At 46.7% G+C, this 12869-nt stretch overlaps 1 protein-coding gene across 1 annotated transcript in view; it reads right to left on the bottom strand.

Moving 5' to 3' along the window:
- YTHDF2 (YTH N6-methyladenosine RNA binding protein 2) overlaps positions 1-12376 on the bottom strand; it is a 37185-nt gene extending 24809 nt beyond the window's left edge. Inside the window, exons 1-4 of the mRNA XM_031666204.1 lie at positions 11279-12376; positions 10749-10773; positions 10093-10172; positions 4170-5753 (exon numbers count right to left, since the gene is read on the bottom strand). Coding sequence (XP_031522064.1) covers positions 4170-5753; positions 10093-10172; positions 10749-10773; positions 11279-11305 — 1716 coding nt within the window. The 5' untranslated portion in view covers positions 11306-12376. The remainder of the gene's footprint in view (positions 1-4169; positions 5754-10092; positions 10173-10748; positions 10774-11278) is intronic.
- Between the last annotated feature and the right edge of the window lie 493 nt (positions 12377-12869).

Raw genomic sequence — 12869 nt, 5'->3', positions numbered from 1 at the left:
TCGAGACAGAGTCTTGCTCTGTCACCCAGGCTGGAGTGCAGTGGCACAACTTCAGCTCACTGAGCTCCCACCTACCGGTTCATTCTCCTGCCTCAGCCACCAAGTAGCTGGGACTACAGACGCTTCGCCACCACGCCTCGCTAATTTTTGTATTTTCAGAGATCTAGGTTTCACCATGTTAGCCAGGATGGTCTCAATCTCCTGACCTTAGATCCATCCTACTGCTCAAAGTGCTGGGATGACAGGCGTGAGCCACCACGCCTAGCCAATCCCAGCAGTTCTTACAAGAGAGTAAACTAAAAAGTAACCTGACACAAGTATAACTGAAGCCTTTATTTGGTGGTTTGTTCACCAGCTGAGAACTAGGATACTCGCTTATCAAGAGTCTTTATGGAATGGGTTTTTTTTTTTGATTTGAGACGGAGTTTTGCTCTTTCACCAGGCTGGAGTGCAGTGGCTCAATCTCAGCTCACTGCAACCTGTGCCTTCCTGGTTCAAGCAATTCTCCTGTCTCAGCCTCCCGAGTAGCTGGGATTACAGGCACCCGCCACTACGCCCAGCTAATCTTTGTATTTTTAGTAGACACAGGGTTTCACCACGTTGACCAGGCTGGTCTCAATCTCCTGACCTCATGATCCGCCCGCCTCAGCCTCTCAAAGTGCTAGGATTACAGGCATGAGCCACCGCGCCCGGCTAATGGTTCAAAGCCACTGCACTCCAGCCTGGGCAACAGAGTGAGACTCCGTCTCAAAAAAAAAAAAAAAAAAACATTAGTTAGCTTACCAAAGACCCTAAATTCTGTTTATTATTGCATTCATTCTATGAAAACATTAAAAGGCTGGCCAATTCCAACATAGGAATCTTACACTTACATATCAGGTTCAATTATCATTAACTGAACCACTCTAGCAAACGTAATCAAAATACATACTTGATTAAAAGCTGAATTTTTTTTTTTTTTGAGATGGAGTTTCACTCTTGTTGCCCAGGCTGGAGTGCAATGGCATGATCTCTGCTCACTGCAACCTCAGCCTCCCAGATCAAGCGATTCTCCTACCTCAGCCTCCCAAGTAGCTGGGATTACAGGCATGCACCACCATGCCCAGCTAATTTTTTTGTGTTTTTAGTAGAGACGGGGTTTCACCACGCTGTCCAGGCTGGTCTCGAACTCCTGATCTCAGGTGATCCGCCTACCTCGGCCTCCCAAAGTGCTGGGATTACAGGCGTGAGCCACAGCGCCTGGCCAAAAGCTAAATTAACAAAACTCAAATTTGCGACTGGTTCAGTCAGTCTCCCTCTGTCACCCAGACTGCATTGCAGTGGCGTGATCTCACCTCACCACAACCCCTGCCTCTCGGGTTCAAGAAATTATCCTGCCTCAGACTCCCAAGCAGTTGGGATCACAGGTGCCCAAAACCACACCCAGCTATTTTTTTTATTTTTTTAGTATTTTTTTTGGTTTTTTGAGACAAAGTCTCGCTCTGTCACCCAGGCTGGAGTACACTGGCACGATCTCAGCTCACTGCAAGCTCCGCCTCCCGGGTTCACGCCATTTTCTCACCTCAGCCTCCCAAGTAGCTGGGACTACAGGAGCACATCACCACGCCCGGCTAATTTTTTGTATTTTCAGCAGAGATGGGGGTTTCACCGTGTTAGCCGGGGTGGTCTTGATCTCCTGACCTCGTGATCTGCCCACCTCGGCCTCCCAAAGTGCTGGGATTACAGATGTGAGCCACCGCGCCCAGCCCTTTTTTAGCATTTTTAGTAGAGACGGGATTTCACCATGCTGGCCTCAAACTGCTGACCTCAAGTGATCTGCCCGCCTCTACCTACCAATGTGCTGGGATTACAGGCAAGAGCCACCCACGCCCAGCCTGCTACTCCATGTGTAAACCCATATTTCTTCATCTGACCCCAGCAATGCAAAATTGAAAAGAAAATGAACCCGAATTTCTCCACACATACAAGTCTATCTTAACAACTATGCTGTGCATTAAATTCATCATTTCCTTCCTGCTTTTAATCACAAGATGTAGGACAGAATTTTATTAGAAAGACTAATAAGATAGTACACATTTCAAGTGGATAAACGAAGCACCTAGATGCCCCTCACACATTTATAAATCTGCTATGCCTAAAAGATCATGGCCTCCTTACTTGTCCCTCTAGAATCAGGAGCCTGATGACCACTTTAGAGCCCTTCAGATGTCTAGCAAAAAGCACCAATAAACTACTTTTTCTATAAAATACTGTAAATTTTATTTATTTTTGAGACAGAGTCTTGCTCTGTTGCCCTGGCTGGAGTGCAGTGATGCAATCATGGCTCACTACAGCCTCAAACTCCTGGGCTCAAGTGATCCTCCTTCCTCAGCCTCCAGAGTAGCTAGAACAGGTGTGTGCCACCATGCCCAGCTAATTTTTTTTTTTTTTTTAGAGATGGGGTCTTACTACACTGCCCAGGCTAGTCTTAAACTCCTGGGCCCAAGCAATCCTCCTGCCTCGGCCTCCCAAAGTGTTGGGATTGCAAGCATGAGCCACCACACCAGGCCAAAATATGGTAGTTTTTTTGGGGGGGCGGTAGGGAGATGGAGTTTAGCTCTTGTTTCCCAGGCTAGAGCACAATCTCGGCTCACCGCAACCTCTGCCTTTGGGGTTCAAGTGATTCTCCTACCTCAGCCTCCCAAGTAGCTGGGATTATAGGCATGTGCCACCATGCCTGGCTAATTCTGTACTTTTAATAGAGATGAGGTTTCTCCATGTTGGTCAGGCTGGTCTTGACCTCAGGTGATCTGCCCACCTTAGCCTCCCAAAGTGCTGGGATTACAGGCGTGAGCCACTATGCCCGGACTAATAGTTCAACTATTAAATTGTGGGGAAGAGAGGAGTCACTGACAAGTATAACTCCATTTCTTATTAATCTGTACACATTGGAAGGTAAAATAGCAACTAACCCTACTTTAACTATATACCTCCAAGAAGATTGTACCGACGAGCCATTCTTCCACTGCTAAAAGGAGTAAGTTCTCATAGAGCCGCCTAACAATGCCTCAGATCCTAGATCACATATAAGATCCCTACAAGTTCTTAACAAATTTAAGGAAAACAATGTTTGTTAGACTTTATTTTATATTTGAGATTCATCAGCTCAGGATTCTCTCAACCATTAATATATATATCTTCAAAGAAAAATTTCTCCTTGCCCATAATCTTTTCACCTATTTTAGGCCAGCTGCAGTGGCTCACACCTGTAATCCCAGCACTTTGGGAAGAGGCAGGGGCAGATCACTTGAGCTCAGGAGTTCAAGAACAGCCTGGGCAACATGGTAAAACCCAGCTCTACAAAAAATATGAAAAACTAGCCGGGCATGGTGGTGCATGCCTGTGATCCCAGCTACTCATGAGGCTGAGATGGGAGGATCACTTGAGCCCAGAAAGTGGAGGCTGGAGTGGGCCAAAATCATGCCACTGCACTCCAGCCTGGGCAACAGAGTGAGACCCTATCAAAAAAAAATGTAAGTATAAATCCCAGATAATACATGACTATCTGCTCCAACCAGTTTTATCATCCTTTTATAATGCTAAAGTTTACATTCACTCAATATTCACAAACGCTACCAACTCTTTCAAATTCAACTCTAGTTTGAATCCATTCCTCATCATTCTGCCCAAGATTCCCACTTGTTACAGAGGAATCAGAAAGTGACTCTTTTACACCGCCAATTGTCACAGGGAAGACAGAAGTGATTTCAAGAGTTGGTGACGATATATTGACTCTTGAAAATAACCACAAAACCCCAGCGAAGCCAAGTTAACCCAACAGAGGAATTTCGATTTTTCTCTTCCATATTATAGCCTTAATCTTCTAATTTCTATGGTTTTATCACTTCCATTACCCCTCTGCATCTCTTTTGACTCATTATTCACTTCTTTCTGCATTGTGTACTGTTTCTGCTTTCCTTTCAAAGTTCATATTTCTGTCCTCTACTAATGTTCTCACATACCTTCACGTTAGGGTTCAAGTATCAGAACCAATTATACTTCTATAAAGTCTTGAACTGTTAAGTGATACTGTGTTCATTTACAGAGTTTTTAAAAATGGTTCACTATATATAATACTTCTGTTCTAATTCCTCCTTCCCTAAAAATCTTAAGAATGTTAAGTGAGTTACCTTTTTAACACTTTCTTCTTCCTCTTGGCGTTTCTCATAGTGTGAGAAGTCATCAAAAATGGAAGTGGTGTGCTTGTAGCTGGCTATAATTTTCAACACCTGCTTAGCTTTTTCCAGAGGCACTTCCTGAGTGTCCCTAGAGTTGGTCACTGGTTTGTTCTCGTTGTTCTCTAGGCGAATGTGTCGCAGTTGGCTATTGGGAACGTCCTTCACAAAAATCCACCTGACATCAAAACGACCCTTCCATTTGTCCTGGGACCACACACCTGCACATGTGTTGTAGTCCACAGCAGATTTCATTTCTGCAACGCCACAGAAGTGTCCACTGCCGTTGACACTGAAAAGTAAGTAAACGGGGCCTTTCCCGTTCATGGAACGATAAGCAGCATCCAGTCTCTTGTTACCATGCTCTGTGCTGCACCAAATATTATACTTAATGGAACGGTGAATATCGTCCTCAGAGTAGCTCTTAATGATGAAAACCCGGCCATGTTTCAGATTCCAGTCAAAATCTTTGGGGTTATAGTTATTAATGGACCGAAGCTTCTCCAACACTGGGTGGGGTTCTGAAGGAGTAGATCCAGAACCAGCCTGAGACTGTCCTACTCCATTACCATCCACCCCATTATGACCGAACCCACTGCCACGGTTCCGAGGTGCTACCCAGCGGGTTGGCTGAGCTGCCTGTTGCTGGACTGAAAGCTGGGCAGGCTGTGGTGGAGGTGGAGGCAATGGCTGTGTCTGTTGCCCTACTGATGCCTGAGCCACTGGTGGGCTATTGTTAGCCTGCTGACCTACAGGCTGAGGAGACCCCTGGGTTGGCTGACCTATATTCTGAACCAAAGCCTGTGAGGGGGCTTTTGCAACGGGACCCTTGTTATCCCAAGTTCCAATATCCATGTTATGCTTTATCGGGGGTGGCGGAAGACTTGACCCTGCAATGCCATTCTTCGTCTTCAGTTTAGGTTGCTGTTTTGCAGGCTTGCTAGCAATATCAGCCCAAGATGCTGGTTTTGGAGGAGCAATGGTAGCTGGAGGCAAACTATTGGAAGCCACGATGTTACTAGTAATGGACCCACTACCAACAGCAGAACCTACAACTTTTGGAACATTGCTTGCAACTTCTGTGCTACCCAACTTCAGTGCTGCCATCCCTTGGTCTATAGTATTCATGCCAGGAGCCTTATTGAGGGTCTCATTGGCAAAAGCTGACTGTCCATCAATCATGGCTCCACCTAAGGAGCTAGGTGCATAAGCATAATTGCTACTATATCCAGAGCTCTGAGTAGACTGTCCCTGAGAACTGTTATTTCCCCATGCTGAGAAGTCAATCCCACTGGGAAAGAAATTAAAACCATGTTGACCAAGAAATGGAGTGCTACCTAGGGCTCCTGGTTGCCCAAACATTGCATCTGGTAGGAAGTGGGGCTCTCCGTTGCTCAGTTGTCCATAAGAAGTTAAGTAGGGCATGGCTGTGTCACCCCCAGTAGACCAAGCAGCTTCACCCAAAGAGTAGGAGAAGCCAATGGAGGGACTGTAGTAACTGGGTAAGTAGGAATCTGACATGGCAGTATATGCATTATTCTGTGGAAGAAAAAAAAAAGGCAAATCAAAACACAAAGAATTATTATCAGGCTCTTTCCTCCCCCTACCTAGCTACACAATTCAAATATACTATAAAAAGGAGTGTGCGGGCTGGGCATGGTGGCTCACACCTGTAATCCCTACACTTTGGGAGGTGGAGGCGGGCAGATCACCTGAGGTCAGGAGTTCGAGACCAACCTGGCCAACGTGACAAAACCCTGTCTACTTGGGAGGCCTGAGGCAGGAGAATCACTTGAACCCGGGAGGCAGAGGTTGCAGTGAGCTGAGATTGCACCACTGCACTCCAGCCTGTGGGCAACAAGGATGAAACTCCATCTCAAAAAAAAAAAGTGTGTGCAGCACATCAGATGATTTCCTATAAACACAAGGGCATTTTTTATATCATAAGAAATTTTGGTGTAGTAATTGAAACATTTAAACATTTAAAGTTAAGCTGATACAGTGAATATGGGCCTTAGCTTTAGCACTACAACTAAGAGAAAACTTAGCATTTCACAAACTAAGTCCTGAATATTGAGGTAATCCTTTTAGCAACTACCTACGCGAACCAGGTAATAATAAAATAGTAACAAAAAGAAATGGAAATGTCAAGTTCTAGCCCAAATGTCTGTAGTCATTTCTCAATCATAAACCCAAAAGCAAGATTCACTACCAGTTTATAGTGCTAGCCTCTTGGCAAACTATCTGGGAATATCAACAGATTCCACTACTTAGTTATAACCTGAAAAGGAAATGCACAGTGGTTTCCGGAGGATGTAAAATGAGAAAAATGGCTGGGTGCAGTGGCTCCCGCCTGTAATCCCAGAACTTTGGGAGACAGAGAGGGGTGGATGACTTGAGGTCAGTTCGAGACCAGCCTGGCCATCATGACAAAACCCAGTCTCTACTAAAAATACAAAAAATTAGCCAGGCATGGTGGCACACACTTATAGTCCCAGCTACTCAGGAGGCTGAGGCAGTAGAATCTCTTGAATCCAGGAGGCAGAGGTTGCAGTGAGCCCAGATGGCACCACTGCACTCCAGCCTGGGCAACAGAGCCAGACTGTCTAAAAAACAAATAAATAAAAACAGGCCGGGTACGGTGGCTTACGCCTCTAATTCCAGCACTCTGGGAGGCTGAGGTGGGCAAATCACTTGAGGCCAGGAGTTGGAGACCAGCCTGGCCAACATGATGAAACTGCGTCTCTACTAAAAATACAAAAATTAGCCGGGCATGGCAGCACCCGCCTGTAATCCCAGCTACTCGGGAGGCTAAGGTGGGAGAATTGCTTGAACCCAGGAGATGGAGGTTGCAGTGAGCCAGAATGTACCACTGCACTGCAGCCTGGGCGACAGAGCAAGACTCCGTCTCAAAAAATAAATAAATACAAACATACATACATACATACATACATAAATACATAAAAACAAAAGTGAAGTCTTTTCACACATACCCTTTTCACATTTAAAAGTTCTCACAAAGGTAAGGTTAAAAATTTTAGGTCAGGCGTGGTGGCTCACACCTGTAATCCCAGCACTTTGAGAGGCCAAGGCAGGCGGATGATGAGGTCAGGAGATCAAGACCATCCTGGCTAACATGGTGAAACCCCGTCTCTACTAAAAATACAAAAAATTAGCCGGGCATGGTGACGTGTGCCTGTAGTCCCAGCTACTCAGGAGGTTGAGGCAGGAGAATGGCGTGAACCCAGGAGGCGGAGCTTGCAATGAGCTGAGATCGTGCCACTCCAGCCTGGGCGACAGAGCAAGACTCCGCCTCAAAAAAAAAAAAAAATATTTTTAACAGACCCAAATCCATGTGTGTAAGAAATTTGGCCTATAATCAATGGATTAAACTTGAAGTATTATTCCAAAATAGGGTAATGAAAAGTTGGCAAAAAAGTAGATGACTTACTCTAGACAATAAACTAGATTCTCAGGTTACCCTTCCTCATCTACTCACCTAAGATTTATATTATTACTCAAATTTTTTAAAACAAAGACATTTAAGCTTTGGCTTACCTGAGAAAGAAAAATCAAATGCACTTAATATCATAGGTTATGCCAACATACAGTTGAATGTCTACACCTGAACTGGCAGGCTCCCACATGCTCAAGCTCAAAAATCTGAATTACACAATGTTTTACAAGAACTACCTAGAATTATGTTTCTAAATGCTCCCACTCTCCCTGTTATAATGATTATGTAAGCAAACTACTTCAATAGCAGGAACCTATTAATAGTTCATTCCTCTACTTCCTTCCCTACTTTTCCTGATTAACTGGTTGTGTTTTGTGAAAACTTTTTTCCAATCACTTGCTCAAGTGGTTTCTATACTTTTAATGTTAAAAATTTTGGCCGGGTGCGGTGGCTCAAGCCTGTAATCCCAGCACTTTGGGAGGCCGAGACGGGCGGATCACGAGGTCAGGAGATCGAGACCATCCTGGCTAACACGGTGAAACCCCGTCTCTACTAAAAATACAAAAAACTAGCCGGGCGCGGTGGCGGGCGCCTGTAGTCCCAACTACTCGGGAGGCTGAGACAGGAGAATGGCGTGAACCCGGGAGGCGGAGCTTGCAGTGAGCTGAGATCCGGCCACTGCACTCCAGCCTGGGCAGCAGAGCGAGACTCCGTCTCAAAAAAAAAAAAAAAAAAAATTTTACACAGGGATTCTACAAGTTTTATGTGATAATCAGATCCATATATGCGCATGCAATTATTCAGGACTACTAACTGTATTTCATACAGCATATCTTCAGAACTTATAAACTTCTTGACCTTTTAGGGCATTTTGGAAGACATATTGCCAATTTTCCTTTTGGCCTATTAATCTGGGGAGTTATATTAGTTACAACTATGTAACTATGTCTTTGGGATCAGAGATAATAACACAAAAGAACTGCTGAATCAAACAAGTTTCTACATGCGCAGGTCATATTAGTATTTGAATCTACATACAACTTTACACTAAAAGATTACACCGCAAAAACCTCCAACATTACTGATCTTCGTTTGTGCTAAACAGTATTTTAACTTTCACTCCATTTTATAAATCCTATACCTCCCCCTTCAGTGAAAAAGTTAGTCTCCACAGATGTAGATGAAGCTCAACTCAAAAATTTCCTGACTCAGCCGAGCATGGTGGCGTACACCTGTAATCCCAACACTTCTGAGAGGTCGAGGAGGGCGGACCTCTTGAGCTTAGGAATTCAAGACCAGATTGGGCAACATAGTGAAACCCCCATCTCTACAAAAAACACAAAAAATTAGCCGGGCATGGTGGTCCCAGCTACTTGGGAGGCGGGCAAGATCACCTGGTAGGCTGAGGTACTGCACTCCAGCCTGGGTGACAAGAGTAACACTACGTCTCAAAAAAAATTTTCCTAACTCCAAAATAGTTCTGATAATCTAAGAACCCATAAACTAGAGAAAAGAAAGAGATCCAGTCCTCCAGCACTGAATGAAGTTCAGGTGACTATTTTTTAGAGAACAGGTCTTGTTCTGTCACCCAGGCTGGAGTGCAGTGGCTTTTCACAGGTATGATCGTAGATAGCTCGCTGCAGCTTCAAACTTCTGGGCTCAAGAGATCTTCCCGCCTCCAGGTGATTTTATATTAGAACTTTCCCTATCACACTAATCCAAAGTTTTCTGGGGTGAAAATTCAGAATATTTAACACTTGCAAGAATTCCTAAATTCTGCACTGCTACTACATTCTTGGTAAGGAGGAAGATAATTATTCATGCATATGTTACTGCCAGTAATCAGTATTACGTTCTCAATACAGTATGTTTGCTGACATTACAGAGATGGGAATCTCAACAGCCTCGGACATTTTCAGTAACTGTTCTGTAACACATTAATAGGTATAAAGGAGGTGAACCCTCAGAGCATGAGATTTCCTGATAGAGGGCAGAGAAAAAATACAGGTATTAAGAAAGTGAATCCTCGGCTAGGCGTGGTGGCTCACGCCTGTAATCCCAGCAGTTTGGGAGGCCAGGCAGGTGGATCACCTGAGGTCAGGAGTTCAAGACCAACATGAAACCCCGTCTCTACTAAAAAAAAAAAAAAAATAGGAAAACTAGCTGGGAGCGGTGGTGCACACCTGTAACCCCAGCTACTCAGGAGGCTGAGACAGGAGAATCGCTTGAACCCGAGAGGCGGAGGTTGGAGTGAGCCAAGATTGCGCCACTACACCCTAGCGTGGGCGACAGAGCGAGACTCAGTCTCGAAAAAGAAAAAAGAAAGTCAATCCTCAGAAAATGGGATGTATTGGTAGAAGGCAGAAAAAGAATATACTACATACACCCTTCGATCAGATATGTAAATAGTTAACTACTCACGGGCCTTGCCTGTGGACTCAAGTAAGGTTCAAAATCATCATCGTTTAATCCGTCCTTTTGATGTACAGATCCATTTTGTACTAAAGAAAAAAAAAACTCAATTAGGAGTGTCCGAATCCTATAAATTTCCTCTCAAATTAGTCCATATATGCTAACTAGAGAAAAACCTTACTAGTTAACAAAGCATGTAAGATTGAACTTCAAAAGGGTAAGAGATGAGAGTGAATGCTGAAGCGATAGTCGCCAGTGAAAATGTCCCCCTCCACCCAGAGCAAGTTGATCTAAAAAGGTCATTTTATTGGCTCCTCTGGATTTCCATTCCCTCCCGCTTCCCCTCCCCCATCACATGAGAGTACTTCCAGAGAGTGATCCACGAGGATGAAAAACAAAGGCCTTTTAAGACCTACAGGAAACTAAGGACCTGGAGCGTTTCAAAACCCAATCCACCCCCACCCTTAATGAATTACTCCTTGTTAGCGAAAAAGCTGTTCGCCAGCTGCAAGAACACACCGAAAGGGTCAAATACTTAAGTGTGCGGCACCTGCGAACTAAGCGGCTTCCGAAAGGTCCTCCGCCCGGGGCGCTTCCCGGAGACCCCGCCCCCACCGCCCCGCGTCCCCCTCCCGGCCCAGGGCCACCGGCGGAGCGGGGCTTACCTTTGTTTCCTTGACCTTTTGGTCTCTGCAGGGGAAGGAAACGTCGCCGAGCAGCAAGTTGTCCAAAGGAGAAATGGAAAAGGAAGAACAAATTAAGGCAGGGCCCGAAGGGAGAATAAAGGAGCAGGCCCGAGGGGAGGCGTCAGGAATGGTAGTGAGGAAGAGGCTGAAAATGGGAGGCGGGGGAGAGCGCCAGGCCCGCGGGGCAGGGAAGAAAACGCGGCAGACGCGCCAGCTGCAACGCGAGGAACCCAGGGCTTTAAGGAAGGGGAAGGAAACAAGGAAGGAAAACGAGGCCCGCTTAGAGAAGGGAACGCGGCGCGGCCCGGCCCGTGGGCTCCAAGGCCCGAGGAGAAGCGGGAAGAGCAGACTAAGGGCGAGGCGCCGGGCGCGGCCGGCCTGAGAGGCCCGAAACCCGGCCCGCGAGAGGCGCCGCCTCGGCTCGGCCTGCCCGGGGGCGGCTGGCCCGGGCCTAGTCGGGCTCCTTCTCGCCTCACACAATGGCCGAGGCATGCGGGCCGGGCCTGTACCTGCTCCAAGAGGCTGCTGGCCGACATGGCTCTCAGATCCTCGCGGGCGGCGACGGCGGCGAACTCTCTTCAGCGCGGCGGCGGTGGCAGATGAGCCCCGGCTGCGGGAGCAGACGGCGGCTTTTGTCCCTGACACTCGGGGGCCTCGGCGGACGCAGCGGAGACACAGCGCGCGGCTCAGGCTCCGGCTCCGACTCGGCGACGCTCTAGCCCAAGAGCTCAACGCCCGTCTCTATGCTTTTACGCGCGCGCCCGCCCCTCACCGCCGAAAGCAGAGCGCCGAACAGCGGAGGCGGACGGCGCGCGCGGCGCGAGCGCTGACTCTCACATTCACTCACCCACGCGGAAGGGGCCTGGCGCGAAGCACCCCGGGAAGGGAGAGGCCGGCCGCGGCGCCCTCTGGCGGATTGGAGGAGCGGAAGCTGTGCTCACGGCCTCCCCGCCCCCACCGCCCCGGGATTAAGGCCTAGGGGGTTGGGGACGACCAGGGTCGCACCACGAGGTTTTTGACTAACACCTGGAAAGACTAGCTTTGGCTTCAGAAAAACGACAAAAGCCGGTTTCTCAGTGAGGGAGGGGCCTCCAAAGCCCGCGAGACCTTAAAATGAACCTGCCTCCCAGCTGCAAGTGATACCCCACCCCCATCTGGGAGGTAACCCGACCCCTGGGGAGTCACACCGCCCTCAGGGAAACTTCTTGGGGGCCCTGTCAGGGAGTGACTCGCCCCCGCCCCCCGCGAGGGGCTTGGTCATCCTCCTCTGTTAGCAGACTACAGAAAGAGTACCAGAGAGCAAAACGCTCACTGAAAGAATCCAGTCTCCTGCAAAAGACGTTCACTCCTTAGCATTGCAGGAAGGAGAATCTACAATTTATTTTCGGGGAAATCGCTGGACCCCAAGATAATCTGTTCAACTGTGGACTTTATTTCCAAGAAAAATACACCTCACGCATCTACACAAAACTTTCAAGGAGTCCGGAGAACCTATGAATCGTAAGGACCTTAGGGAAGCAAGGAAATTAACATTATTGAAATACCAGCTGTGGGTCAGGCTTTTTTAGGTATTTTCAAACACATTAAAGTCTTTCGACAACTTCAAAATCGCTATCAGTCTTTCGGTTTTTTACGACTGGAAAAACAGAAAGGTTAAGTAATGTGCCCAAGTTTACAAAGCTGTTAAATAGCCAGGTCTATCTGACACTAACATAATGGTATCTCTCTACCCCTACGAGAGACTCTATGTTAGGGAACCAGAATCTAGGGGAGATGAAAAGGATGGGCAAAAATATTTTCAATCAGAAGCAAAGCCAACTCATACAGGAATACTTGATACTAGGAAACCCCATATAATAGCTTTTGTTACTGCAAGTATGTCGTGGTAAACAGGTAACTAATGCACTAATTGTCAACCTCATACTATCCACACGCTGGATGGATATAGGAGGCTTGGGTGGTCTCAGTAGTAAAATAAATAACATGGCATCTTGGATTTAACATAATAATTTGGTCAAAGTGCTCAAAACACTTTTTTTCCCCGCTCATAATCACATTTATGGTAGGAATGAATAAGGTCAGGCGCCAAAGGTGAAGGAC

Source organism: Papio anubis, chromosome 1 (assembly GCF_008728515.1).
Source record: "Papio anubis isolate 15944 chromosome 1, Panubis1.0, whole genome shotgun sequence".
Taxonomy (NCBI): domain Eukaryota; kingdom Metazoa; phylum Chordata; class Mammalia; order Primates; family Cercopithecidae; genus Papio; species Papio anubis.
Note: the sequence above shows the minus strand (reverse complement) of the source record. Positions and strands in the feature narration are given on the sequence as shown.